The following is a 26414-nucleotide window of genomic DNA, read 5'->3' as shown; positions in this document are numbered from 1 at the left end:
ACGGGGAAGTGATTAAGTCAATGCAGGTCAACACCCTTCTGCGGGGAGCGAGCCAACTGCCTTCTCCTTCTCGCGGGTGGCGAGCGGATTGTTTCCCTCGAAATTTGTTCCTTTTCCAGCTTTTGTTATCCTGATCTCGTTTCGGTGTTCGTTTTCTTCATATTTAGGCTCGTTTTTCACCTTTTTCAGCATCTATCATCACACGAGACCTAGGAAACAAAAACAGATCAGCAGTATCACATTCTAACTAAAAACTGAATAAAAACTAACTAAAATTATACAAACTGTACACGATAAAATATGTATTTTGCAATACATCACTTACAGGCTCAACAAAAAATAAAATTAATTTGCTTTGATGCAGCTGGCTTTGGTGAATGATGCTTACGAGAGAACACTGTTGGAAAGGAAAGAAGGTTACCTAATTGAGTGGTATCAAAGAGACGTCTAGAAATGTTTGATAATGCCTTGCTTAACAGGCTAGAGGGGGGCAATCAAAACACCATTTTGATTCTAAAAAGAAACCAACGGTTAAGAAGGCTAAAAAGGATAATAAGACTAAATTTGAACCTGTTGTTCATGAAAATGTCATAGTGGTTGAAATGAAGATGCTAATGGCGGTGATGATGTTGAGAATGATGATGGTAATGATGTTGAGAATGAAGATAATGATGGTGATAATGATGTTGAGATTGATGATGGTGATGTTGAGGTTGATGATGATAATGATTTTGATCATGAACCTGTTGTTTAGAATCGTATTGGTCTGGACCTTGTGGTGCAAAAAGCCATGGATATGGGTGGTGAGGAGGAAGAAGCTTATTATAGAAGGGTTTCTCAAGAAGAACTGGAAAGCAAAAACATAATGTATGAAGTATCTGCATTAGCAAATCATGTTTTGTACACAGTTATAACATAACATGGTGAAGAAGAAGGATATGAGGTTGAGGCTAATGTTGAACATGAACAAAGTGTTGTGGAAAAGAGCGTCAGAAATGAAGCTGCGGAGGTAAATTATACAATAAAGTTTTTAAAAACCAAAATAATAAACATCATGTTTATTTTACATTTGCTTACAAGGAGTTGGAGAATGTTATAACAAGATGAAGACTCCCACATGAGGGTATTTTATTCATTTTACTCTAAATACTAAAATAAATATTCATAATCATAAAAAATAATGAATAAAAATAAGTATATATAAAGACCATTTTGCGCTCACATGGGGGCCAGATGACCTGATTTAACATTGAAAACAAACAAGGTTTAGGGTAAAAGACGTAACGTACGGGTTTGCAATCATCGAACCCGTTGCAAAACATAAAAAGATTTTTGCAATCTGGTTTAGCAGAAGTGTGCGAGGAACAATGAGTTACCTTTTGAGAACGTTAACGAAGAAGGAAGACGTGGATTCAATCATCAGAGACACCATCGATAAGCTTCTTGTCCTTCGATTCGGAAGATCTTCCGATTCCGTTTGTCTACAACTCGATGATATCGTACGCATTTCAATCATTACCCTATTATTTATTTTCTAGGGTTCTTCATTCTTCAATCTTTTAATGAATTTTTTAATTCACAGCTTTCAAAATCTGAACAAGATGTATCAAAATTCGCAAGTATAGCGTTAGTGGATGTTGATTCTGAGGAAATTCAGGTTTACGTTAAGTATTTTGACATCACTCTTATTCCTTCAACCGTTTTCTTCTTCAATGCTCATCATATGAAGATGGATTCAGGGTAATTATTTTATTCTAATTTGAATATGTTATCTATATCATTCTGTATTCAGTTTTTTTTTTTTTTGGATTAATTTTAAGTGAGAATGAATTCACTTCTTTTTTTAATTGCAAAATGTAAAAAAAAATGTGATTTTTACTCTACAATAATTACATACGCCCCGCTTGCGGTATGCGCATATAATGCGTATATGCGTGGCCCTCAGGGCAAAAGTGAAAGTGGACTAATTTTAACGTTATTTTACTGATTTCGTGAAAATAACGTTAAAAAGCGAGGGACGGTTGATCATGCATCATGTGGTGACGTTGATAGCCGAAAGACAAGGGGTACATGCATTAATCGGCTCTTGTCCCAACTGCTGAGTGTTATGTGCCTTATGTCCAAGGCTTGATGAAAAACTACTATCGAGCCGGGGTCTCACTAGAAGCAGCCTCTCTATTCCTACGGGGTAGAGAGAAGGTTGTCTACATTATACCCTCCTTAGACCCTACCTTAGCTTGCTATTGGTGGGATTTACTGAGTTTGATGATGATGATGATGACTTTACAATATTTACATAATTACTCTACTGGTGTAAAATCGAGAATTTCTTTTTTTGGATTCTGGGACTAATATACGAGCTTAGTAGATGGGAAAAAGAATTCCAAAAAAAAAAAAAATCCCTACTTAACTTCGTACGTTAAGGGGTATTTTGTATCTTAAGACCCATTTGTAGGAAAACTTAACCCTTTGCTTATAAGCATTTATGGCATGAGGGTGCTTTTGCGCGAACCCCCTTTGACAAGCTGTTCTGTCCATACTCCATAGTTGTCAATAGCGGCTATAGAGCGTTGTGTAGCGATGCACCCCTTTGGTGCTATAGGGTGTTTAGCGACAAATAGCGACATTTCTGTAGTTTTTATTTTTTTATAATATAAATAGCGATGCCCATTAGGTTTTTTTTGTTTCACGATTGAGAAAAGAAGCATATTTAGATAATTAGTGACAGCGTATTTTAGCGATTTTTGATAAAATATACATGTAAAATATTTCTTAATTTGTCTACAGCTTTATCGCTAAACATGAAATTAAGGGCGCTATTTCGTCGCTATCGCTACGTAGCATATAGGTAGTTAATCTTTGCAAGATACAAATGTTTTTTTTTTCTTCAGGTTGTCCCAAAAGTGCACTGTTTTCATATTTTTTAATATATCGTTCAGAATACGTATATATATGTCAGTAAACTGTAAATAATGTTCATCGCAAAATATGTCGTAATGGAGCCATCGCAAAATAACTTCCAACAATTATAGCTAGCAACTATTTGTTAGATCTTGCCAACTTACTAATAAAGGAATAATCTGAGCATCTGACTTTTTAGGAGAAGTTTTAAGATAACTTTTATGCATATAATAACCACTTGCACATTGAAATGCCAATCGAATAAGATCTAACTTATTGATTTATCTGATATAACTATGGCAGATGTTCGTAGTTCTTATATGAATGTATGTATGACCGCAGGAGTGCAGATCACACAAAGTGGGTAGGCGCATTTCACCAAAAACAGGATTTCGTTGATGTTGTAGAGGTAGGCTCTTTCTCATTATAGGTCTTTAACTTTAAGATGTCATCAAGAACATTACCTGAACTTTTTTTACATCCCAGTTGCATATTTTTCCTTAGGCAAAATTCCAAGAATGGTAACCTATAAATTAAAGGCTAAATTGCACTTTTCGTCCTTTATGTTTCAATGTTTCGACAGACGCTGTCCTTTAACCTTAAAAATTACACTGTATGTTTGCAATCATTAACGGGGGGTGTCCTTTTAGCTAAACCCAGTTAACTTTTTTATGTTAAAACCCCTCATGTGTAACTTTGTAAAACTCCTTAACAGCAGGGACCATAGGCGCAATACTCAAATTCTGTTTTAAATCATCGTCATCCTCCCCTTCACTCACAATCTCAAATATCCCCCCCACCACCGCCGCCAAAGTCGACACCATCTATCACAAAATTACCATCTTCATCCCCATCATCATCATCGTCAAGATCGCTTAAACTGTCTTCATCGTTAGTCATATCATCACCGTCTTCATCGTTTCCCAACAACGCTTCGTCGTCAATGTCCTCATCATCCTCGTCTTCCCCCTCGCTTTCAGCATCATCGGGATCAGAATCATCATCTGTAGGTTTCCGCCGCCCGATTACATACACTCGAGCTGATGAATACATTTCGTCTTGATCGTCCATAGTTGCCAGTCCAACAAAGGAGTCTGTAGAATCGGTTGCAAAATCGAGCACACAGCGGTCAATGGGAATGGTGGCGATATCTGAGTAGTTGACTGCATCGTCCGGAAAGCAGAGAATAGAGGGTGCTTACCACGTCGAGTCTGGAATGCTGATGTCACTTCTTCTAGATTTCGTCTTAGAATCGCGTTCGTCTTAGAATCGCGTATATCACATCAAACAGTTACAAACGAGTTGGGTTAAAATTCCGGTTACAGTCGATTTATATTGGCAGCGTTGATTCGTTTAAACAAGGAATTAAAAGGATTGTTATGATCGAAACTTATTTAATTGTAATGATTCGCGTTTAAATGGTTTAAATTCGGTCACCGAAACCAGAGCCACCGGAATTACCAAAAACGGCCGGATGATGGCCTGAGAAACGATGGAGGAGGCAGGTTTGATTTAAAATAGAATTTGAATATTGCACATATGGTCCCTGCTGTTAAGGAGTTTTACAAAGTTACACGTGAGGAGTTTTAACATAAAAAAGTTAACTGGGTTTAGCTAAAAGGACACCGCCCGTTAATGATTGCAAACATAAAGGACATACAGTGTAATTTTTAAAGTTAAAGGACAGCGTTTGTCGAAACATAAAGGACGAAAAGTGCAATTTAGCCTAAATTAAAATACCAAATTTTCCAGTGTGGAAATATACTTTTACAAAATTAGGGAATAAAATGGTTTGTTGTTCGGTCTACTTTCCTTTCAGTGAATCTATTTACCATGTTTACAACATTAAGGTTTACGCCTCTTTTTTTCCTTTCTTGTACCAATGCATTATTATTTGAATACGGGTTTTGTATTTGTCTTGCAGGAAATATTTAGAGGGGCCATGAAAGGCAAGCTGATAGTGAATTGCCCACTTCCTCCAGAACGAATACCCAAGTTTCAACTGTTATATAAAGGCGTGTGAAGGTAAATCGTGTTTGATAATTGCTATTTTTAGTTAGATAATCAGAAATAACGAAACTGCACAAGACATGCATGTGCATACCAAATGGTTTGTCTAGTTTGGCTACCACACTTGCCCCACATTTCTTTTATGCACACACACACACACACGCACGTTTACCCTTTTATTAACCAACTGGGGTAGCCCAGTTGGCCACCGACACCCACCTCTTCCCAGAGGTACCGGGTTCGAGTCTTGGGAGTGGCATATGTCGCCCAGGGTAAGAACTCGGCATGGGGAAGTCACCGCGGAGCTAGCTTGGTCGGGTAGCGGCTCCCGGAGTGAGATCACTCCGGCGGTTAGGAGGACCGTGCACTAATCCCCCCCCCCCCCCCCCCCCCCCCCCCGTTTATTGGTTATTTTACGGGAATTATGAAAAAAAAAAAGATATTGTTAGAGCAGTGCACCTTCTTTTTAAAGTCATTCATTCCGCCTAAAGTTATGTCTCTGCATGGGTTAAACTCGGTATGGACCAACAAAACCAAATAATCCAAGGACTAGACTAAACCAGACCAGAACCAGCTTGATTCGGCTTAGTTCTTTTCGAAATAAAAACTAATTTCTTTTTCTAAAACATGAAAGCAAAGTTAATTTAGGTTTTTGTTTTCAAGTTAAAACAACCCTCAATATGTATGTGGTGTCCGGTTTTAGTGGATACAGTTCTAAACCAAAATCAAACCGGATTAGATGGGTTTGGTTTTTCGGTTCCATTGTTTTTTTTTAAATTTTTTTGGACCGGTCCATTTCAACCCAATGGATTTCACCTACCCTCATCACTGTTGTTAATACTTAATAGCGAGCATAGCGCCTGCTATGGCATTTAGCGCGGCAATAGGTTGCAATCTGATTTTGGCGCGCCTCTATAGAGTGAAAATAGCGGGATTATAGGTATTATTTTGTTTTAGTATACATAGCGATAAAATATACCTATAAAATAGCGGGATATTAGTTTTTATTTTTATAAATATACATATAAAAACTGCGTATTTTGATAAAATATACATAATTTCTTTTTTTTTCTCGTGTATCGCTAAACATAATATAGCGTCCGCTATTTCATCGCTATCACCAAGGTTTAAAAGAACTGAATTGAGCCTCGAGGCGTTTTCCCTTTGCCTCACGAGGCGTACGCCTCGAGGCGAACCGAGGCGTAAGCCTGAGGCGGAATTAAATAATAAATATAAAAATTATATATTTTATAAAAATAATAATACTAACTAAATTCATCATCAAATTCATCAAAATCATCACTAATCCAAGATCAAAATATTCGGAGGACTCTTCTGACCAAACAAAAAATATGTAATTGTCAGCAAAGTTGTTTACTTTTTTTAATCCAAGAAGTTTTTCTTACTTTATACACAATACATAGGTCACACATAAAAAAAGACATAAATTGCTTGAAATTGACATAAAAAGTCAAAAACAAATATCAAAAACCCCTGAGGCGCACTTGAGGAGCAGCCTTTTTAGCGCCTCAACCCCTCTGAGGCGCACATACAATATAAACCCCCTGAGGCTCAGAATCATTTTTAGGGCGTTACACGGCCCACGCCTCAACCTTTTTAAAACCTGGCTATCACTACGTAGCCTATAGATAGCTTGTCGTTATCGTCCGCTATTCGCTATTAGTCATACATATGTCACATTTTTAACATCCTTTGCATATAAAATCCCCTAATTTCATAATTATGTTTTCATGATGCAGGTTTTGAACAAAAAACATCTGTCTCATTTTGGACGATCCCGCCCTTTTTAAGCTTCTTCATGAACTCGTATGTCAAGTATATAGACACAAATATAATACTTTCATATGTTTATCAATGTCTAAAAGAATATATGACATATGTCATTTATGTAATACAATATGTTTTCTCAAATGGTAACACCAGACAAAAAAAATATATCAAGCACCACTTCCCAAACTCAATAAGTTTTACATTTCGCGTTTTCATGAAAAAGTGTAAGTAAAATGTGACATGCTTATTTTGTTATCGTAAATCAATCTTCGCTTTCAAACACCGCTGCAGCCCCCATACCTGAACCTGCAACGTTTATAACAATTAGGGCTGTAAACGAACCGAACGAACACGAACAAGACCTTGTTTGTGTTCGTTTGTTAAAAAATATATGTGTTCGCGAACCGTTCACGAACACTTATCGAACGGGATTTTATGTTTGTGTTCGTGTTCGTTTGTGTTTGTTTGTTAATTTTAGGCAATGAACGTTGACGAACACAAATGAGCACAAACTAATGTTCATGAACACAAATGGAAACAAACGAACACAAACAATCGTTCATGAACAGAATATATAATACACCGACACTTATTAGATATTTAATTTGTCAGAATTTTGATATATTTAAATAAATATAAAAACTAAAAAAACAAATGAACTCTCGAACACAAGCGAACACGTTACCGAACGTTCACGAACATAAACGAACGAACGCAACCTCTGTTCATGTTTGTTCATTTAACTAAACGAACGAAATTTCTTGTTCGTGTTCGTTTGTTTAATAAACGAACGAACACAAACGTACTTCCCGCCGAACGGTTCACGAACTGTTCGCCGAACGTTTGGTTCGTTTACAGCCCTAATAACAATGTAACATTTATTTTTATTTTACATGTTTGACCTGTTAGCAAAAGCTATAGGTTTTAGTAGTAGAGTAAGACGAACCTATGCACATAGAAATAACACCGAATCGACTATCTTTCCCACGACGCTTCATCTCATGAAGTAAAGTTGCAACGCAACGAGCTCCTGTGATTAAAGAAAAATCACGGGTTCGTGAAAACCGAGCACTTTTAAGTGAATGGATATGAAAGGGTATTTTAGGAATAAAGTAAGTTACCTGTAGCTCCCAAAGGATGCCCAATAGCCATAGCTCCACCATTAACATTCACTTTTTGAGGATCAAGCTGTAGCTTCTTGCAACAGTATACAAATTGGGATGCAAAGGCCTGTTACATTTTATATGAAAGAGTCTCTTTATTATTAAAGGGTAAATAGGTAATTTCAACTCGAATTTACCACAAATGAAATTTAGATTTTAGTGTAATCTTTGTAGGACCATAGTTCTTAATAGCGAATAGCAGACGATTGCGACAGGCAACCTATACGCTACGTAGCGACAGCGATGAAATAGCAGACGCTATTTTACGTTTAGCAATACACTAGAAGAAAATTTTAGAAATATTTTATAGTGTAAACTGCCATTTTGGTCCCTGTGGTTTGGTCACTTTTGCCACTTTAGTCCAAAACTCAAACTTTTTGCATCTGGGTCCCTGTGGTTTCAGTTTTTTTGCCATTTTGGTCCAAAAATGAAATCAGGTCATATTTGTCTTATAAAATCCTGCTATTTTGTCATTTTCTGCATGGGCAAAATGGTCATTTCTTTTTTATAACTAAATACCAGATTTTATAAGACAAATATGACCTGATTTGCCCCTGAGGAAAAGGACAAAATTGCAGGATTTTATAAGATAAATATGACCTGATTTTATTTTTGGACCAAAATGGCAATAAAACTGAAACCACAGGGACCCAGATGCAAAAGGTTTGAGTTTTGGACTAAAGTGGCAAAAATGACCAAACCTCAGGGACCAAAATGGCAGTTTACTCTATTTTATATTTATATTATATCCAAATACGGTGTTTCTATACGTATTTTTAATAAAAAAAGGCCTGACATCCCACTATTAACATGCTATGGAGGCGCCAAAGCTATTCGCTATAGCGCTCACTATGAGCGCTATTAACAACTATGTGTAGGACAGTAGTAAATGAGACCTGATTTACCTCATTTATTTCAAATAGATCAATGTCCTTAAGTTCGAGGCCTGCCGACTTCACAGCTGCTGGAATTGCAACAGCGGGACCTACGCCCATAATAGCGGGTTCCACACCAACAGCTTCGAAACTCCTGGATGACGTATCATTGTAAATTTATACTTAATAAGAAGCATATATATCCTATAAAAATTGAAACATCTGATCTGAATGTTATTTAGGGTCAAAATTATGCGCAACGTTAAATTTGTCTATTAGCAACTGTAAGTTGCCTGTAGAAAGTCAACCAACTAATTTTTAAAGTCCAAAAGTCAAACATACCTGAATACACCAAGAATTGGAAGACCTTTCTTTAGAGCCACACTTCTTTTCATGAGGAGAACTGCAGCAGCACCATCGCTAATCTGACTTGCGGTCCCTATTCGAAAACAAAAATTATTCAAGGGTTTTAATGAGTCAAAATTCCTTATTCCTCATATCATGATTTGAATCACTTAGTTTTTCTTGATATATATATATATATATATATATATATATATATATATATATATATATATATATAGGACAAAGATCCGTTAGGAACCACCCTTTATTGCGAGAACCAATGTGAACACAACCAAAAATGCCTAAAAATAGCTAAAAAACACACAAATTTTTTTTTAATATTTTTTATAAAAAAATCGCTACTAAAAGTAGCGATTTTAACATAAAAAATAAAAAAAAAACTTTTAGATTTTTTTTTTTGATTTTTTTAGGTTTTTTGGGGGTTTAGTTTTTAGCATTTTAGCTTTGGGGGGGGGGGGTGTTTAGGTTTTTGGGGGGTGGGGGAGGGGGTTTAGGTTTTGGGGGGGGGGGGGGAGGGGGGTTTAGGTTTTGGGGGGGGGGGTTAGGTTTTTTAAGCTATTTTAGGTTGTGTTTACATTGGTTCTCGCGGTTCTCGCAATAAAGGTGGTTCTCGCATGAACCTTACCCTATATATATATATATATATATATATATATATGTACGGTTGTACACAAGGACGTTAAATACAGAACCAATTTAAGTAGAGAATTGCGAGAACCATATAACAGTTATACCCATTGTTGTAACTATGATACGTAAGGCGGTTATGTAACCGCATTACAACTCCACTATATCTTACGCGCACAACAATGTACAAGTGCTTATGCAGTTCTCTAAGCTATCTACTTCAAATTGATTTTACATTAAGCGCGCGTCTGTATGTACAAATATTAAATGTATGTATACCTGCTGTTGTTGTACCGTCTTTTTTGAATGATGGTTTCAGTTTCGCTAGATCAGCCATATTCGTGCTTGGCCTAATACCATCATCTACCGATATTATAACCGGCTTCTCCTCTCCTGTTTTTGGGTCAACAATCTACAAAGAGATCCATTTGACTTTCTTAGGTCAAGTTTGACTAATATCATTCGTAACATCGATGTGAATTAAGATTACATTAAACTTAGTGGTAAATACTCTAACCAGAAGATGTTAATGTTCAATTTGCAACATAATTCATATTAATTTCATCGTAATATGGTTTGACTTTAAAAGTCAAGTATGTACCTTGGTATGAACAGGGACAATCTCGTCTTTGAACTTCCCAGACGAAGTTGCGATAGCAGCACGCTTGTGAGACTCGACCTGTTATTAAATATAAATTTCATGGGGTTAAATTCATGCTGATTAATACATACATTTTGACCATGGTTGTTAATAGCGAATAGCGGATGATAGCGACAAGCTACCTATACGCTACGTAGCGATAGCGGACACTAATTTATGTTTAGCGACACTAAAAGAAAATTTTAGAAATATTTTATACTTATGTTATAACCAGATACGTAGTTTTATACGCTGTTTTATATGTATATTTAACAAAAAAAAAACCTAAAATCCCGCTATTTATATTAGGCAAATTGGAAAATAATAATCCCATCTTTTTGAAATTGGCCGATAATAATCCCAAGTCAGTTATTAACAAATAATAATCCGACCCCGTCCAATTTTTTTGCAAAATAGTCCGCCGTTAAAATAACTTAATGGAAGTGTTTTTCCGAATTACAAACCGATGTTTTAGGGCTTTTGATCAGAACGAGGATACGAGTCGATTGATGTAAAACTTACCTCGAAATACTGCCCCCAACCCACGAAAACGGTGCTTCAATTCGGGTGTTTAACTTCTAATTATCAAAATTCAAGCCATTTCGAACACAATTTCGAGGTAAGTTTTACATCAATCGACTCGTATCCTTGTTCTGATCAAAAACCCTAAAACATCGGTTTGTAATTCGGAAAAACACTTAACTCCGTTAAGCTTATTTTAACGGCAGACTATTTTACAAAAAAATTGGACGAGGTCGGATTATTATTGGCTAATAACTGACCTGGGATTATTATCGGCCAATTTCAGAAAGATGGGATTATTATTTTCCAATTTGCCTTTATATTAAAACAGAAAAAAAAAACCTAAAATCCCGCTATGGAGGCGCCAAAATCAGATAGCGACACATGAGCGCTATTAACAACAATGATTTTGACCCACAAAGAAATAAGAAAAAACTTGGTTGACTTTTAAAAGTCAAAACTTACTGCAGCCTGATCTTGTTCTTGGCGGGTCACACCGAACCGTTGCGACACATTTTCAGATGTGATTCCCATAGGAAGAAGACAGTCTCTGGCTTGTGCAAATTTGTCCACCTGTTAGCATAGTAAAGGGATTCTCATGAGTTTTGTTTGACTTTTTAAAGGGATTGATAATTTGATACTGACTTTTGGGTTGACTTTTGAAACTGGTCCAATGTGGTCAATGCTCATTGACTCCACACCAGCACCAATACCTATTTCATAAAATCCTGCTTTTATGTAAGCAGCCACATCAGCAACTGCCTGGAGTCCAGATGAACATTGTCTGTTAACTGTTCTAATGGGCACAGTATCTGGAACACAAAAAGTACCCAAAATGTATTAATTAAAAATAAAAGGAAAAAAATACATTTAAAAAATACAACATTAGTAGTGAAATCTATAAAAGAAAGTACCTGGAAATCCAGCATATAATGAAGCCATTCTGCATTCAATTCCCCTTTGTGAACCTGGTGCTAGAACTGTACCAACAATTATATCCCCTACTTCACTGGGGTCCACATTTGTCTTCTCTATCACTGCCTGATCAACCAAAATATAGGTTATAACTTATAACTATGTGTGTAAACGAGCTGCTCATGAGCTATTCGCGGTCAACTTTGCTAAAATTTGAATCAAACCGGCTTAACCGGGTTCAAGACTAAACTGGAGCTTGTATAATGTACAAACTCAGGCTCGAGCTCGAGCTTGACTAGGCTCGAGCCTAAGCCGGTCTATTGTTTATATATACATGTAACTTTTTAGTTAATACAATAATACAGTAAATATATATATAATATAACAAATTAAATTAAATATATACATATATAATTAAAGGGTTAAGTTATTGTACAAATGAGTCTTAACATACAACATACCTTTAACGTAAGAAATGCAGGAGGGATTTTTTTTTTAATTTTTTTTTCATCTTATTAAGCACGTATTTTAGTCCCAGAATTAAAAAAAAAAATTGTAATTTTACACTAGTAGAGTAATTATTGTAGGGTAATTATAATTACTCAACTAGTGTAAAATCACGATTTTTTTTTTTTTTACATTTTGCAATCAAACATAATTCTTAAGTAGTAGGGAAAAAATTCAAAAAAAAAAAAATCTTTACACTATAATTAAATACATGATAAACAAGTATAACCCAAGCTCGAGAAATTACTCATGGACCAGCTCGAGCTTTAGACATAGAACTTGCAACGAGTCAAGCTCGGAAATTAGAAGAGCTAGGGCTCGACTCGGTTACGGCACTTTAAACTTTGTAATTATCCATAAATAAAAATAATTAAACAAAACCTCTTCCATTTCTATTCAGAAAGGAAAGCCTTGACCCTTTAGGTCAAACATACATGAAGTCAACCAATATACCTTTAGAACTGTTGAGAGTAAATCATCAGGAAGAGTATCTTTAAAACCTCCACGCTTTGATTTGCATTGGGCTGTACGGTATGCACTGTTTGAGGCACAAAAAAAATTATGTCAATAAAATCTATAGTTTTTATATAATTATGCATAAATGGTTTTTTTTTTTTTTTTAAGCTGAGGAAATGTGTTATGTTGTGTTAGATGGGACAAATATGACACGTTTAACACAACCAGTAAACCCAAACATGACACGGTTTAACTAAGCGTTTGAGAAGTTCAAATGAGCGAAACTTACGCCACGATAACAACATCATCTCCAGTAGCCCGGTGACTATTCCCAGCTGAGCAACTTGAAACCTAATTAAAGAAAATAAAGAAGGTTTAAATTAGTAAACGGCAAAAATAACATAAATCGATTCGATATTTAGGACAATGTAAATGATTTTTATTTATAATAGCTTTTTTTATATATATAACACACTAAATATTTACAAAAATATTGAAACTTGCTCAACCCACTAACTAAAATTTATGATATTTCTTTCCTTTTTAAAGATTATAAAAAATAAAGAATGCCATTAATACCATCTACGTGATGAGCATTATAGAAACATGAAGAGATTTGATAACGCCTTCAACACCACCCCTCTAAGCATTATAGGGGCACGAAGAGAGAATGGTGTTTCTAGTATAATGCTAAATGAAGAGAAATTTTTTTGAAAAGCAGTGATTAAAAGGATATTAAGGGGCGTTTTGATGCTAATTTGGCAGAAAATGTCCCTTAGAACATTTTACAGAACCCCCCTCCACCGCCAACCTTTTTATCGAGAACATTTTACCGAAATGGGGGGCGAAATCGGTGAGTGGTCACCGAGTCAGTGAGAGGGAGGGAAGGGAGAGAGAGAGAGATGAGTGTGTGGTGGGGTCCATTCCTTCTCAACCAATCACACATTTTTCTTTTTTTTTTAAATAGTTTACCTAAACCCCATTAGGTAAACCACCGCAACGTTTTTGAACATTAGGTAAACAAATTAGGTGAATTGATGTGCCACTGTTTGATTGGGTGAATGAGGAGTTTACCTATTTAGAATAGGTAACCACTCCCTTCACCCTAAGTAATTAACCTTGATAACTGTCCTTAAATGTCACTTATCACAATCACACTTAAGTTTTAACTATACCAACCCATATACGAAACCTAAAAGTTTCTCATAAAGATAAAACAATATTTTGACTAATTCATGATATTAACCCTTTACAAGATACCTAACAGTTTAAAATTTTCTATTTGAACCACCAAACCAGTTTAATTTCAGTTTCACACGTTTATTATGTCATATTATGGTACTTTTAGATATTTTATCAAGTTATTATTTAATTTTTTTGGTGCAATATCTTGCTTTCCCATTCATCTTTTCCTTTTCTTGTGAAAACTCATTAAAGTGGAGAACTATGAATTAAGACAATCAATGTTTGGTAGTGGGGTTGAAAGTGTGATTGATGATTGACAATAAAAAAAGAGTTAAATGTCATTTTAGTCCCTGTGGTTTGGGCCATTTTGTCAGTTTAGTCCAAATGTTTCATTTTTAACCTGTGGGTCCAAAAAGGTTTCACAGTTGCTATTTTAGTCCACTTGGTTAACTTCATCCATTTTTTCTGTTAACGAGAAGGCCAATTTGGTCATTTTGTATGTAATTCTGTTAACTAAAAGGGCAATTCAGTCATATAAAATGACCGAATTGGCCTTCTCGTTAACTGAAAAAATAGATGAAGTTAACCCAGTGGACTAAAATGGCAACTGTGAAACCTTTTTGGACCCACAGGTTAAAAATGAAACCCTTGGACTAAACTGGCAAAATAGCCCAAACTACAGGGACTAAAATGGCATTTAACTCATAAAAAAAAAGGTAAGTTAAAATAACAATATATTTTTTTCTCGTTATACTATACAAGCAAGTTAATACACACATATATGATTATTGATGTAGCAACACTTGACAATTATCAAGTAATGATAGGTATAAATTTTAAATAAATAAATAAGTTTGTCAACATAATAGATAATGGTTTAATTCTATCTATAATCTTGGTTAAGCTAATGGATAAATTTTAGTTCTTAATAGAAAAAAAGTTAGAAGTTAGTTAACTTAATAGATGATCGGCTAATTCTAATACATAAATTTGAATTTATATATTAATCTAAACTACGTTTTTTAACATTAATCTAATCTATTCATAATTCTACACCATTATCTATTGCTAGACACGAACCCTCAATAAGTTAGGAGTATTACCATTTTACACACCTAGATACCACTAAACCAAAGGAGCGTTGGTATCTAAATTATGTGTATGGCATATATAAAAATATAATTAGTGGTCAATGATTTTTGAAAGTATAAAAATAGTGTATTGATAATAATAAATTATATTTGTTTTGTATTTATTTAATTATGAAAGAGAGAATATAAAAAAGAGAAAATCATGAAAATCATAGATATTGATAAGTAAGTTTATCCCTGTATACTAATGACATATACGAAACTTTTCTGCCATCGTTAGGCCGGTGGGTGTGGCTTCGCCCCTCTCCCCCCTGTAAGTTAGGGATAAACCCCCCCTGCTTATGTGTCGTCTACATGACGTGATAAAACCCGTAAAGCTTTAAACCACACTTTCGCCTTATAATTGACCCACATTAAAATAAGGAAAAACAATTACTTAAGATAATGCGTGTTAGGTGATGAAAAATAAACAAATACAATTTGGCCAAAATATTATAATTTTTAGTTAGGTGATGAAAAATAAATAAATACCATTTGGCCAAAATATTATAATTTTTAGTGGAAGCCAAGTCAACAATAATAATTAATAGGATTAAAGAAGATAATCAAGATATGTGACATCAAATTAAAAATTTCCTAACTCCCTGTAAACATTATTAAGAAGTGTTAGACTTGTAAAGTTTGAGAACAAGCTTAGATGGAGGAGAGAGGTTATGAATTTCTTAGCATTTGACTCGTTGTTCTTGATCTCCAATCATATAATTTAACTATTTTTTTTTTAATTTGTTTCCCATATTAAAACCCCTTACATTTTGTTCCTCATATTTATCTAATATTTATTTCAAATAAAGAATACTTCTTTATATTATTTTCCTCTCGCTTCCACTTATATCTACCTAAAAAGAAATTTAAAATAAAAAAAACGAGCGATGAATAGTGAGAAACAAATTTGGAGAATTGATTTATTTTCTATCAAATATACGAGAGTTGCGGATGGGGAACAAGGATTTATACAAATTTTCCATGTATTTTTTTTACCATTTTTCCTCAGTTTAGCATTTAGCTTCAAGCCGTTTTTGAATGAGTGAGAAAGATTCTGGAAGAGAGGAGGATTTCGTTAGAAAGATCTGATGTGAAGGTTAGTGGCCTTCGGCCCCATTACAGATGCTCTTAGTTACTAGCATATATGCTAGTAACTAATGGGACCGAAGGCCACTTACCTTCACATCAGATCTTTCTAGCGAAATCCTCCTCTCTCCTAGAATCTTTCTCACTCATTCAAAAACGGCAAAGTTACAAACTCACATAAATAAATACCATAAACATCATGTGGACTATCAACATACAAAGTCACATAAATATGTAGAAAACCAATCAAATTCACACAGATTCTACTAATTATCATAAAGAAAAAGGCTCTAAAAACTTACAGAAAGATTAGATTCATGGTAAGAGGAAGATGAAGAAGAAACAGGTTGAAGATGTTGAAGTAAGATCTTCTGTCTGTTAATGGCTTTCTCCATTTTTATCTCTTGTGTAACGCTAAATTTTATAAAAGTTTGTTTCTGCACACAGATCAAGCAGATCACACATGTATATATAATAAATTTGTGGGGGGGGGGGGGGGGGGGGGGGGGGGTTGTGTTATGTGTGAACTCAATAGAATTTCGTTATATTTAAGTGGAGGGAAGACTCAAAAGATAGAAGTTTTCCACGTTTTTTCCATTGTGGAAGTTACATGAAACCCCTTCAAGTTTGGGTTATTGACGTTTTTGTCCCTATGTAACTCAACTAACTTTTGCAATTTTAATGGTTTAGTTACTTATTTATATTATAATATATTTTCAGTTTATATATCTTTAAATTTTTTAAAAAATCAAATTTTAATGATTTGTTAAATTGTTAATTTATCCATAAAAATTGATAATCAATAATATATTATTTGATTAGAGGTTGATCCAACTAGCCCAACAAGTTTTGATTTTTATAAAAAAAAGTTACATAGTTTGGCTTTTATGCATTTTAATTTATCTGTTTTATTTTTTAATGCATCAGCTTGTCTACTCATTAACAGATAATTTTCAAATTTAACCACTTACGTAACCTTAATTAAACATTAATATCTGTTAATAGTTCAACTGAATGAACAGATGAAGTTGTCAGCCACACACTTATGTGGCTGGCTATGCTTTGTCGATAACACGTGTAGTGATATCAGACCCTTTCTTATCAACACCAAAACACGTACACACAATCATCTTTTTATTTCTCTCCACCCCAGTTTTATCTCATTTAAATAATTTCAAACGATCATTATAGTAATAACAAAAAATAATGGATGAAGGGTTGGGTTCAATTGGAAAAGCTATTGGAGTTAAGATGTTGTTCCTCTTGTGGTTAAGGGCCTGAGTCCTGTCGAAAACGAATTTAATGTAATTTAAGCCATTAAAAAAATGTTTGCATTGGTTTTTGTAAATCTTCATTAGCAATAAGACAATAATCATGGTGTTTACTGGACTTGGGTCAAGTTGACCAGAAAAGGTATGGTCAATTTTATTTGTTGTAAATGGAACCATGGTGACCCACCGGCCAGGCCATCGCCCCACTTTAAATAAACAGTTTTAGTGTGGGTCGGTAGAACATGTGAAAGCTTTTACCAAACAGACAAATGGTATTTCATAAATAAAAAATCATGGGAATAATATTTTTATTAAATGTATATGAAACTAGTTGATGACCTGCCCGCGTTGCGCGACGATGGCTGAATAATTCTCAATCAATTAAAAAAAGACTACTATAATTTTGCTAGGAAAAAAAAAAACAAAAACGATAATAAGACCGTAATTTTGGGCTAAGGGCAAAACTGTAATTTTTCAGGACTAATGAGCCAGTGTTAGGCAGCTCCTTAACACGAAAAAAATTAAATCGAGTAAATCAATTAAAAATTTAAAACAGAAAATCTTTATAGTTTTGCTAAAAAAATTAAAACGATGGGAAAACATAATTTATAACTGAGGGCAAAATCATAATTTGAATTTAGGGATAAAATCCTAAATTAAATGGACCAATGCGGGAGTGTCAGGAAGCTGCCGGCATGAAGGTAATTTTACACTGGGGGCAAAATTGTAATTTCACCAGGAAAACAAACAAAAACGATGGACAAAATGTAAATTTAAGTTGAGGGCAAAATCGTAACTTGGCTGTGAGAAAAAAAAACTAATGGCAAAAGTATAAATTTATACGGAGCAAAATCGTAATTTTGAACTGAGGGCAAAATTGGAATCTTTAGCTGGGAGCAAAAGCGTAAATTTATTTTAAGTGGGGGTAAAAACATAATTTTGAACTAATGGCAAAATCGTAATTTTAAGGGGAAAAAACTAATGGCAAAACTGTAACGGGTTAAAATTGTAATTTTGAATCAGGAGCAAAATGGAAATATTTAGCTGGGAGCAAAAGCGTAAATTTATTTTTAAGTGGGGCAAAAACATAATTTTGAACTGATGGCAAAATCGTAATTTTAAAACAAGGTAAAATCATAAATTTGTTGGGCCAATAGAGGAGTGGCAGACAGCTGCCTGGCACTATTTCCCCTGCCGCCCCTTTCCTCCAATCAAAGAAAAGGCCTATTACTGCCGACACTTTGTTTTGTTGTAGTAGTAAATTCTGAACATGTAAATTCATATATTTTTATGTTCACCTTACTTTATGAATTGACAATAATACCCTTCATTTAACCTGTCTGACTTAACTGAGTTTTAATTTTTGGACTGAAGTGGCACGTTTCCAGTATATTAGGGAGGAAACTGGTGCATTTTTGAAAATTGGTCTGAAATGACAAAAGTGAACAAATCACATGGACGAAAATGACAGTTAACTCCGGCCAAAAAGTTGTATTTTCTGGCCAAAAATAAGTTTTCCGGCCAAAAAGGAGTTCTCCGGCGACTTTAATAATTGGGTCTTTTACTAGAAAAAAGGTTCCTAATAAGGTTATAAAGAGGTTTGGGACGAAAAGGTTCAGTTTTCCGGCCAAAAAACGTTTTTCTGGCGACCGGAGACTGACGGCGTTAGGGTTCTGTTAGTTAGGGTCCATTGGAGGCCAATATGTTAATAGTTAGGACTGTCACTGGTTATTTTTGAAGTTAGGACTGTTAGCGGCCAACGCCGAATAGTTGAGATTATTAAAATCCAATATTCCTTTTAAATATTCCAAGTGTAAGACAATGGAGTTTACATGATAAACAAAACAATGGAACACATCAAATCGTTTAGTTTCTTTTGGATAAAAAAATAGATCTCCGTTTCGTTCTCTGTCGTGGAAGAACTGGTGTTCTTTTATTGTGTAACAATTGTTTTCTAGCTTTTTACTAGTTGTTGGTTAATGAGATATCGTCGTTCCCAAAAAAAAAAAAAAAAAAAAAAACGTTTAACTTGGGCTCGATTGGTAAGGGTGTAAGGAGTGGTTAAACAGTTGAGAGTGGCAAACTAAAAAATCAACCAATGAGAGTGTGCCACGTCAATTAGTGAAAAGTGTTTAAACTTTGGTGAAAAGTGTTGGCAATGGTTTAGACATTTGGTGAAGTGGTAAACTTTTTAAATAAAAAAAAGGAAAAAGATGTGATTGGTTGAGATTGGAATGGACCCCACCCACAATACCCTCCCTCTCTCTCCTTCCTCCCTCTTGCCGAATCGGTGTTCCCTCACCGATTTTCTTAACCATTTCGGCAAACAAGATGTTGGCGGTGGGGTGGTTAGCGGTGCCGGGTGGGTTTACCGCCCCCACACCGGACACCCTAAGGATATGAATTCATGATGGTTGATTTGATGTTCACTTCTGAGGTTCCATTGTTGATGTCAATCACTTGGGTTAAATGGACTCGGGTGACTTCTTGGTTCAAGACCATCAATATTGGTGGATGACATATTTGGTTCAGTGAATTGGGTTTGATTTTATTTTTCTCGTTTATATTGGATATGAATAATAATTATTTTTATTGTTTAAATTATATAATTACATTTTTATAGTATTTGATACGGTTGGGGTCCAAATTATAGACTAGGATTGGTGCTTACAAAACTTAACATGTAACAAGAACAATTACTTAGACACAGGATCATGATCCATATTCATGTAAATAAAACCTAACTAATTAAGTCTGGCAATTTGGTTCGAATAGCATAGGGCTTTATTGATCCGTAAAAACAAAATGAAGTGAACTAGCTAAATCAAGAAAGCTTTGTTTGGCATTGAAAGGAAGATGTCATGCTATGGCCATACTAACTAACATTCACATGTCAAATGCCGAAATAGGTTGTTTAAGATTCTAAGAGCATCTCCAACGTTGTCAATGTGGCACCGGCCTAAGATTTAAACCCATCCCACAGACACCATTAGCACCGTCCTAATGCCACAATGGAGGTCCCTCGTCCGACGATCATGATCTAAAAATGCAGACTCCTTCAAACCAATGTTTTAAAAACCGGTTTTTTAATCATACAGGATTGGGCTAAAAAATGGTTCAACCGGTTGAACCGGGTTGTACCGAGTGGTTTAACCGGGTAACTAATTAACTCTATAATACCAACATGAATCCCAACCAACAAGTTGCTGGAATGAATAAATGTCGGAAACATATTAAAAACTACACATTATAAATCACATTTGAAAAAATACCCCAAAATAGATTAAAACCTACACATAAAATATGGCAGAATCAAAATTTAATAGTAACACATGTTTTCACAAATGTCAAGACCTCTCAACAATCATAATATACTATATACACGTGGAATCCTACTATATATCTACATGATTACTAATAACTACTAAGTAATATTATATATCGGTCCAAAAGAGTGAAACCAGTAGCAACACAATGGCATACCTGAAATATTGAATCAAACTGGAAGCCACAAAGTGATGAAGACGAAGGGATGGAAGTGATGAAGAGTTGAAGACAAAGGGATGAAATGATGAATGATGCATCGATTGCACCGTATACCAAGGAAGATTGATATGCGCTAGGTTATGGAGTAAACTAATGGGCTTGATGAAATTGTAAAAAAAAAAAAAAAAAAAAAGAACCAAAATTTACCTTGGGCCGGTACCGGTTTACCGGTTCAAACCGGTATTTCACATTTTTACGGCGGTACGAATCGCATACCGTTTCCAGGTTTTACCGGGGTGTTTCGTACCGGCTAAGCATCTGGAATCCGGTATTACCGGTATAACCGACCGGTACGAACCGGTTTTTAAAACATTGCTTCAAACGGTATGGGTGAGCCCCACACTCCACCCAACGATTATATTAAAAAAGACACAAGTTACTTAATTTTTTAAATTTAAAACTCATACCCTCTTTCACTTTTATACTCACTTTCACTTCAAAAACAACCTACACCCACCCATTTCTCTTTCACTTTCAAATTTCACTACTCTCATTCAAATTTTACTCGACACTTATCTTATCTCAAGCCATCTCACTTTCACCCAACCAACATATAACAAAAAATGGGTGGAGGGTATCGATTTCTTGTGAACTGGCGACTTCACGCTGAAGAAACTGTTGTCATAACTCAAAAATTGGAGGATGCTAAATAGTTTAGTTAATTTTCGGTTGAAGATTTAGATTTATGGTAGTTTTATTTTATTATTATTTGGTTTCTAATTCTAGTCTAGTTATGTTTCTTGGGCATCAAGGTTTGTTTTGTATATATATAGGAGTTACAGTTTACGGTTTATGTACCTTCAGTTTTAATCAAAGAGTTTTTTATTGTTAAATTTATTGTTTGATTATGTTAAAAAAAAGTCCTTATTTCCAACAGAAACCACCGACGTCCTGTGCATTCAATCCCTTCATCAAACTCTCAGCGTCTCCTGCAACCGATCCCCGTACAAACCACATGCGTCCTATGCAACCGTTTCCCCATACAAATACTCCCGGCCCATGCAACTATTTCCCCATTCAAACCATTTATGTCTTGTGCAAGTACACCCCCCCCCCCCCGGCCAAAACCCCCCACCTCCTTCCGACGAACCTTTATTGATGGACAAATAATTGAACGCGACTTACAACCATGTTTTTGGTCAACTGCAAATTAGGGACGATGCGACTTTCAATCAAGGTTTTAGCCAATTGTAAATTCGGGACGAGCACATGACCAACACTCATCTCAAAGGTCACGTCACGGACCTTGGGGAGGAATATGTTCCAGCTTCCAATGCATGACTAGGATGTTCCTCAATACCAGCCAGAGGGTTTCCATGACCCGTGGGAAGATAAATGGTCAATAGACTCTTCGTACTCAATTGTATCTTTTAGGTTTAGATTTAGGTATTTTCCTCTTTATTGGATTTTTTAAAATTTTATGCTTAGGTGTGATTCTATTATTTTCTGTATGTATTTTAGGTCTAGGCGTGTTTTTTATTATTTGTTGTACTCTTAATGTTTAATATTATATATATGATTTTTTAAATTATTAAAATTGGAATTTATGTTAGACTATTTACTATGGTGACCAAACTTCATAAACGGTTGTTAGGTGGATAATTCATCATATCTCACAACTAGGTTGTGTACACAACCCAAGTCTGCAACCACTTATATTAATACTAGGTTTTTACACGGGATTGCTTCCCGGGTTCGGGAAAGTTATTTATATTAATTAATTACTATTTGTTTTTAATACAACCACATTAAATCAACCATCTCATTCGATTGAACATCAATGTCTTCAAATCACCGGATTAGATCATGAACTCATATTAGAGGACAAACAAAAGCACAACAGGACCATATGAATAATATCATTTCCACTTTTACATCAATGCACTTACATGATAGGGTGATTTGGAATTTTGAAAGAATCTTTGTTTTTGTACCTCTTTTACAAAATAAGGTGTTGACTAAATTTGAAACAGATGTTAACCAAAACTCAATAACATATTGACAAATAGTTAAATAGATGTGGAGCTTAAACAGATGTTTGGTTTAAGGCCAAACATCTGTTTATGGCCAAACATCTGTTTAAGGTCAAACATCTGTTTAAGTCCAAATATCTGATATAGAAGAAGAACATCTGTTTAAGGCAAAACATCTGTTTAAGGTCAAACATGTGTGTAAGGTCAAACAACTGTTTAAGTCCAAACATCTGATATAAAAGGCCAAACATTTTTTAAATGCCAAACATCTGTTGAAGCCTTAACAGATCTTTAACTTGTTAAGATCTACTGTCTTCTAACACAGTTTTCCTCTTCAAAACACTGTTGAACCTAGCATGGGTTTCCATTAACTATTGACCAAAAGGAAAATAGATGTTGAAACCACTATTTGTTATTGAAGTTCTTTAAAAAAATTAGATAGAATTCAAGAAAATGGAACAATGACTTAAAGGACTATGATTTAACACATAATCTAATTGGCCAAATTTAAAACATAAAGTGCTAATAACAGTGTTTTATCATCTTAGCCATACATAGCAACAAATCATCAAGTTAATAATTTAACAAAAAACCTACATCACCATCAAAAAGTTCATAATTAGTATCTGCTAACAGAACAGACTTAAAATGTGTTTGTTAAACTGATGTAACTTGATTTAATACTATCTTCTGTTGCGAAGATACATATGTGAAATGCAACATATCACCAAACCTCAAGTTATTGTCAGTCATAAACTTTCGCCAACCATCCAACGCATAACGTGGCTTCAATTCATTTAACTCCAACTTAACATCATAAACCTCCACAACTCCAACCATGTTTTGAACTTTCAAAGGATGAAGATCAAGAGAAAGACCTGCTCGTCTCGCAACTTCAGCAGGAAGACACTACATGTATTGTGTGGAAAAAATAATAGTTAGACAAATAAACGTAAATCATTACTTTATTATAAAAATGGTATATCAGCCTATAGTCTCCTTTGCGATCAAAATGAAAGAAGTCAGGGTCAAGAGGATGTCCAAAATGTTTTTTTTGCAGTCTTTGCACTCTTATTTCTACGCTTAAGCTTTTTCGGAACGTTGGCAGCTCTCTTCCACTTGATGAAAAAGTAAACATATACATGTGAATTCAATGAATGATCAATATATGCACACAAAAAAAAACAGTTTATATAACATATACTAATTAAAGTAATAAAATATTAGAAATGATATGCAAAGTAGGCAAAAAAAGAGAAAGAACGTCAATTTTAAATTACCATTTTGTATATTTAGAATTTCAAAATTACTGACTTGATTTCAAAGCAATTGTCATAATTTCTTTTCTATATTTTATTTTAAATTTAATTAAGAAATAATAACCGTGAATTTGAAATTCACATTTTGCTTAACTCAAATGTGCAAAGCTCAAGAAATTAGCATTAATTACTGATTTGATTTAGTAACAAATAGTCATTAACATCCAAGTGTATAGGAATTTTATTTGAAATTCACATTTTGCTTAACTAAATATAAACACTTAAACACTGTTAACATCCAAATGTTTAGAAATTTTATTTTATTAAAATAAAGATGAAACAACTGTTCAATTATTAGTACAGATGAAACCACTAAGGTGATGTGATAAAAACAACTGTTCCTAAGCACTGTTACATATAAACACTGTTGCCATAAAAATGGTTACATATAAAACACTGACGTGATGACAACTAACAACCTAACAGCATATAAAACATTCATGGGGAAAACACTGTTACATATAAACACTGTTAACATAAACAAATAAACAAACATAGAATAACTAAAGTTGATGTTGAACCACTGTTGTAGTTTGACACTGTTGTTGGACGTCATAAATTTCAGATTTAATTTCAAAAGGAAAAGTAGTGTATATTCTTACATGCTGCTTTATTAAAGTAATTAAATATTAGAAATGATATGCAAATCAGGAAAAAAAAAAGAAAGAACGAAAATTTGAAATTACCATTTTGAATATTTTGAATTTCAAAATTACTGATATTGTCAGAAACTACTGACTTGATTTGAAAGCAAATGCCATAATGACTTTTTTAAATTTTATTTTAACTTTAATCAAGATATAATAACTGTCAATTTGAAATTCAAAATTTGCTTAATCAAATGTCCAAAGCTCAATAAATCAGCATTAATTAATGATTTGATTTGAAACAAACAGTCATCAAGAATTTTTTTTTAATTTAACTTTAAATTTTATCATAAAAATAATGTTGGTGGAACTCTTATGTAATTGGAATGTAAAGATTAGGTAAAATGGTAATTTGATTGTAATTCTAGTTTTCATTTGATAATTTCAATGTATCACAAATTAACAACATCAATAATAAAAATGTGAGCACTGACTATTTTTTAGGGAAACCGCTGATGATCAATATCAGTGAATGTCAGCAATGTAACAGTGAACAGTGGCTATTTTTTCGAATCAGTGGATACCAAGCATTTTTCGAAACCCTGATGTTCGGTCAGTCAGTCGTCAACATGGAGATTGAAGAAACGGAGGTTGTATTTCAGCAGTGGAATACATGAACAATCAAATGTGATAAATAGTGTTACATATAAACAACAGTCGTAAACAGTGTTACATATAAACACTGATGCCATAAAAATGCTTACATATAAAACACTGAGGTGATGACATCTAACAACCTAACAGTCTTTAAAACATTGATGCGGAAAACACTGTTACATATAAACACTGTTAACATAAACAAATAAACAATAGAATAACTAAAGTTGATGCTGAACCACTGTTGTAGTTTGACACTGTTGTTGGACGTCATAAATTTCAGATTTGATTTTCAAAGGTAAGTAGTGTATATATTTATACGCTGCTTTATTAAACTAATTAAATATTAGAAATGATATGCAAATTAGGAAAAAAAAGGAGGGAATGAAAATTTTAAATTACCATTTTGCATATTTTGAATTTCAAGATTAATGATATTATCAGTAACCACTGACTTGATTTGAAAGCAAATGCCATAATGACTTTTTTAAAATTTATTTTAACTTTAATCAAGATATAATAACCGTCAATTTGAAATTCAAAATTTGCTTAATCAAATATCCAAAGCTCAAGAAATCAGCATTAATTACTAATTTGATTTGAAACAAATAGTTATCAAGAATTTTTTATTTATTTTTTGACTTAACTTTAAATTTTATCATGAAAATAATGTTGGTGGAACTCTTATGTAATTGGATGTCAACAATGTAAAAGTGAGCAGTGGATATTTTTCCGATCAGTGGATACCAACCAGTTTTGGAAACACTGATGTTTGGTCAATCAGTGGTCAACAGGGGGATTGAAGAAACAAAGGTTGTATTTCAGCAGTGGAATATTTGAACAATCAAATGCTTGAACCAATTTCAAGAATACTATACCCAAAT

The 26414-nt window shown here is 34.2% G+C and overlaps 2 protein-coding genes across 2 annotated transcripts; one reads left to right on the top strand and one right to left on the bottom strand.

Moving 5' to 3' along the window:
- Positions 1-1295: 1295 nt before the first annotated feature.
- Positions 1296-6893, top strand: LOC110871189 (thioredoxin-like protein 4B). The gene is made up of 5 exons (XM_022120096.2): positions 1296-1499; positions 1583-1740; positions 3244-3310; positions 4826-4926; positions 6672-6893. The coding sequence occupies exons 1-4, from the start codon at positions 1368-1370 to the stop codon at positions 4922-4924; spliced, it is 456 nt and encodes a 151-aa protein (XP_021975788.1). The 5' UTR covers positions 1296-1367; the 3' UTR covers positions 4925-4926; positions 6672-6893.
- Positions 6753-16685, bottom strand: LOC110871177 (3-ketoacyl-CoA thiolase 2, peroxisomal). Its single transcript, XM_022120091.2, has 13 exons — positions 16480-16685; positions 13063-13124; positions 12771-12855; positions 11810-11936; positions 11541-11707; positions 11361-11468; positions 10335-10412; positions 10013-10145; positions 9083-9179; positions 8771-8894; positions 7824-7932; positions 7649-7732; positions 6753-7008 (listed from the first exon to the last, which is right to left on the bottom strand). The coding sequence occupies exons 1-13, from the start codon at positions 16570-16572 to the stop codon at positions 6965-6967; spliced, it is 1311 nt and encodes a 436-aa protein (XP_021975783.1). The 5' UTR covers positions 16573-16685; the 3' UTR covers positions 6753-6964.
- Positions 16686-26414: the final 9729 nt, after the last annotated feature.

This window comes from Helianthus annuus, chromosome 1 (genome assembly GCF_002127325.2).
Source record: "Helianthus annuus cultivar XRQ/B chromosome 1, HanXRQr2.0-SUNRISE, whole genome shotgun sequence".
Lineage (NCBI taxonomy): Eukaryota > Viridiplantae > Streptophyta > Magnoliopsida > Asterales > Asteraceae > Helianthus > Helianthus annuus.
Note: the sequence above shows the minus strand (reverse complement) of the source record. Positions and strands in the feature narration are given on the sequence as shown.

Excerpts from the sequence above, each read along its gene's own strand:
- LOC110871189 (XM_022120096.2), top strand. The coding sequence starts at position 1,368 with ATGAGTTACCTTTTGAGAACGTTAACGAAGAAGGAAGACGTGGATTCA. Across the intron at positions 1,741-3,243 it reads CATATGAAGATGGATTCAGG|GAGTGCAGATCACACAAAGT; the intron begins GTAATTATTTTA and ends GTATGACCGCAG. Across the intron at positions 3,311-4,825 it reads ATTTCGTTGATGTTGTAGAG|GAAATATTTAGAGGGGCCAT; the intron begins GTAGGCTCTTTC and ends TTTGTCTTGCAG.
- LOC110871177 (XM_022120091.2), bottom strand. The coding sequence starts at position 16,572 with ATGGAGAAAGCCATTAACAGACAGAAGATCTTACTTCAACATCTTCAA. Across the intron at positions 11,469-11,540 it reads TTTCAAAAGTCAACCCAAAA|GTGGACAAATTTGCACAAGC; the intron begins GTCAGTATCAAA and ends CTATGCTAACAG. Across the intron at positions 7,733-7,823 it reads GCATCCTTTGGGAGCTACAG|GAGCTCGTTGCGTTGCAACT; the intron begins GTAACTTACTTT and ends CTTTAATCACAG.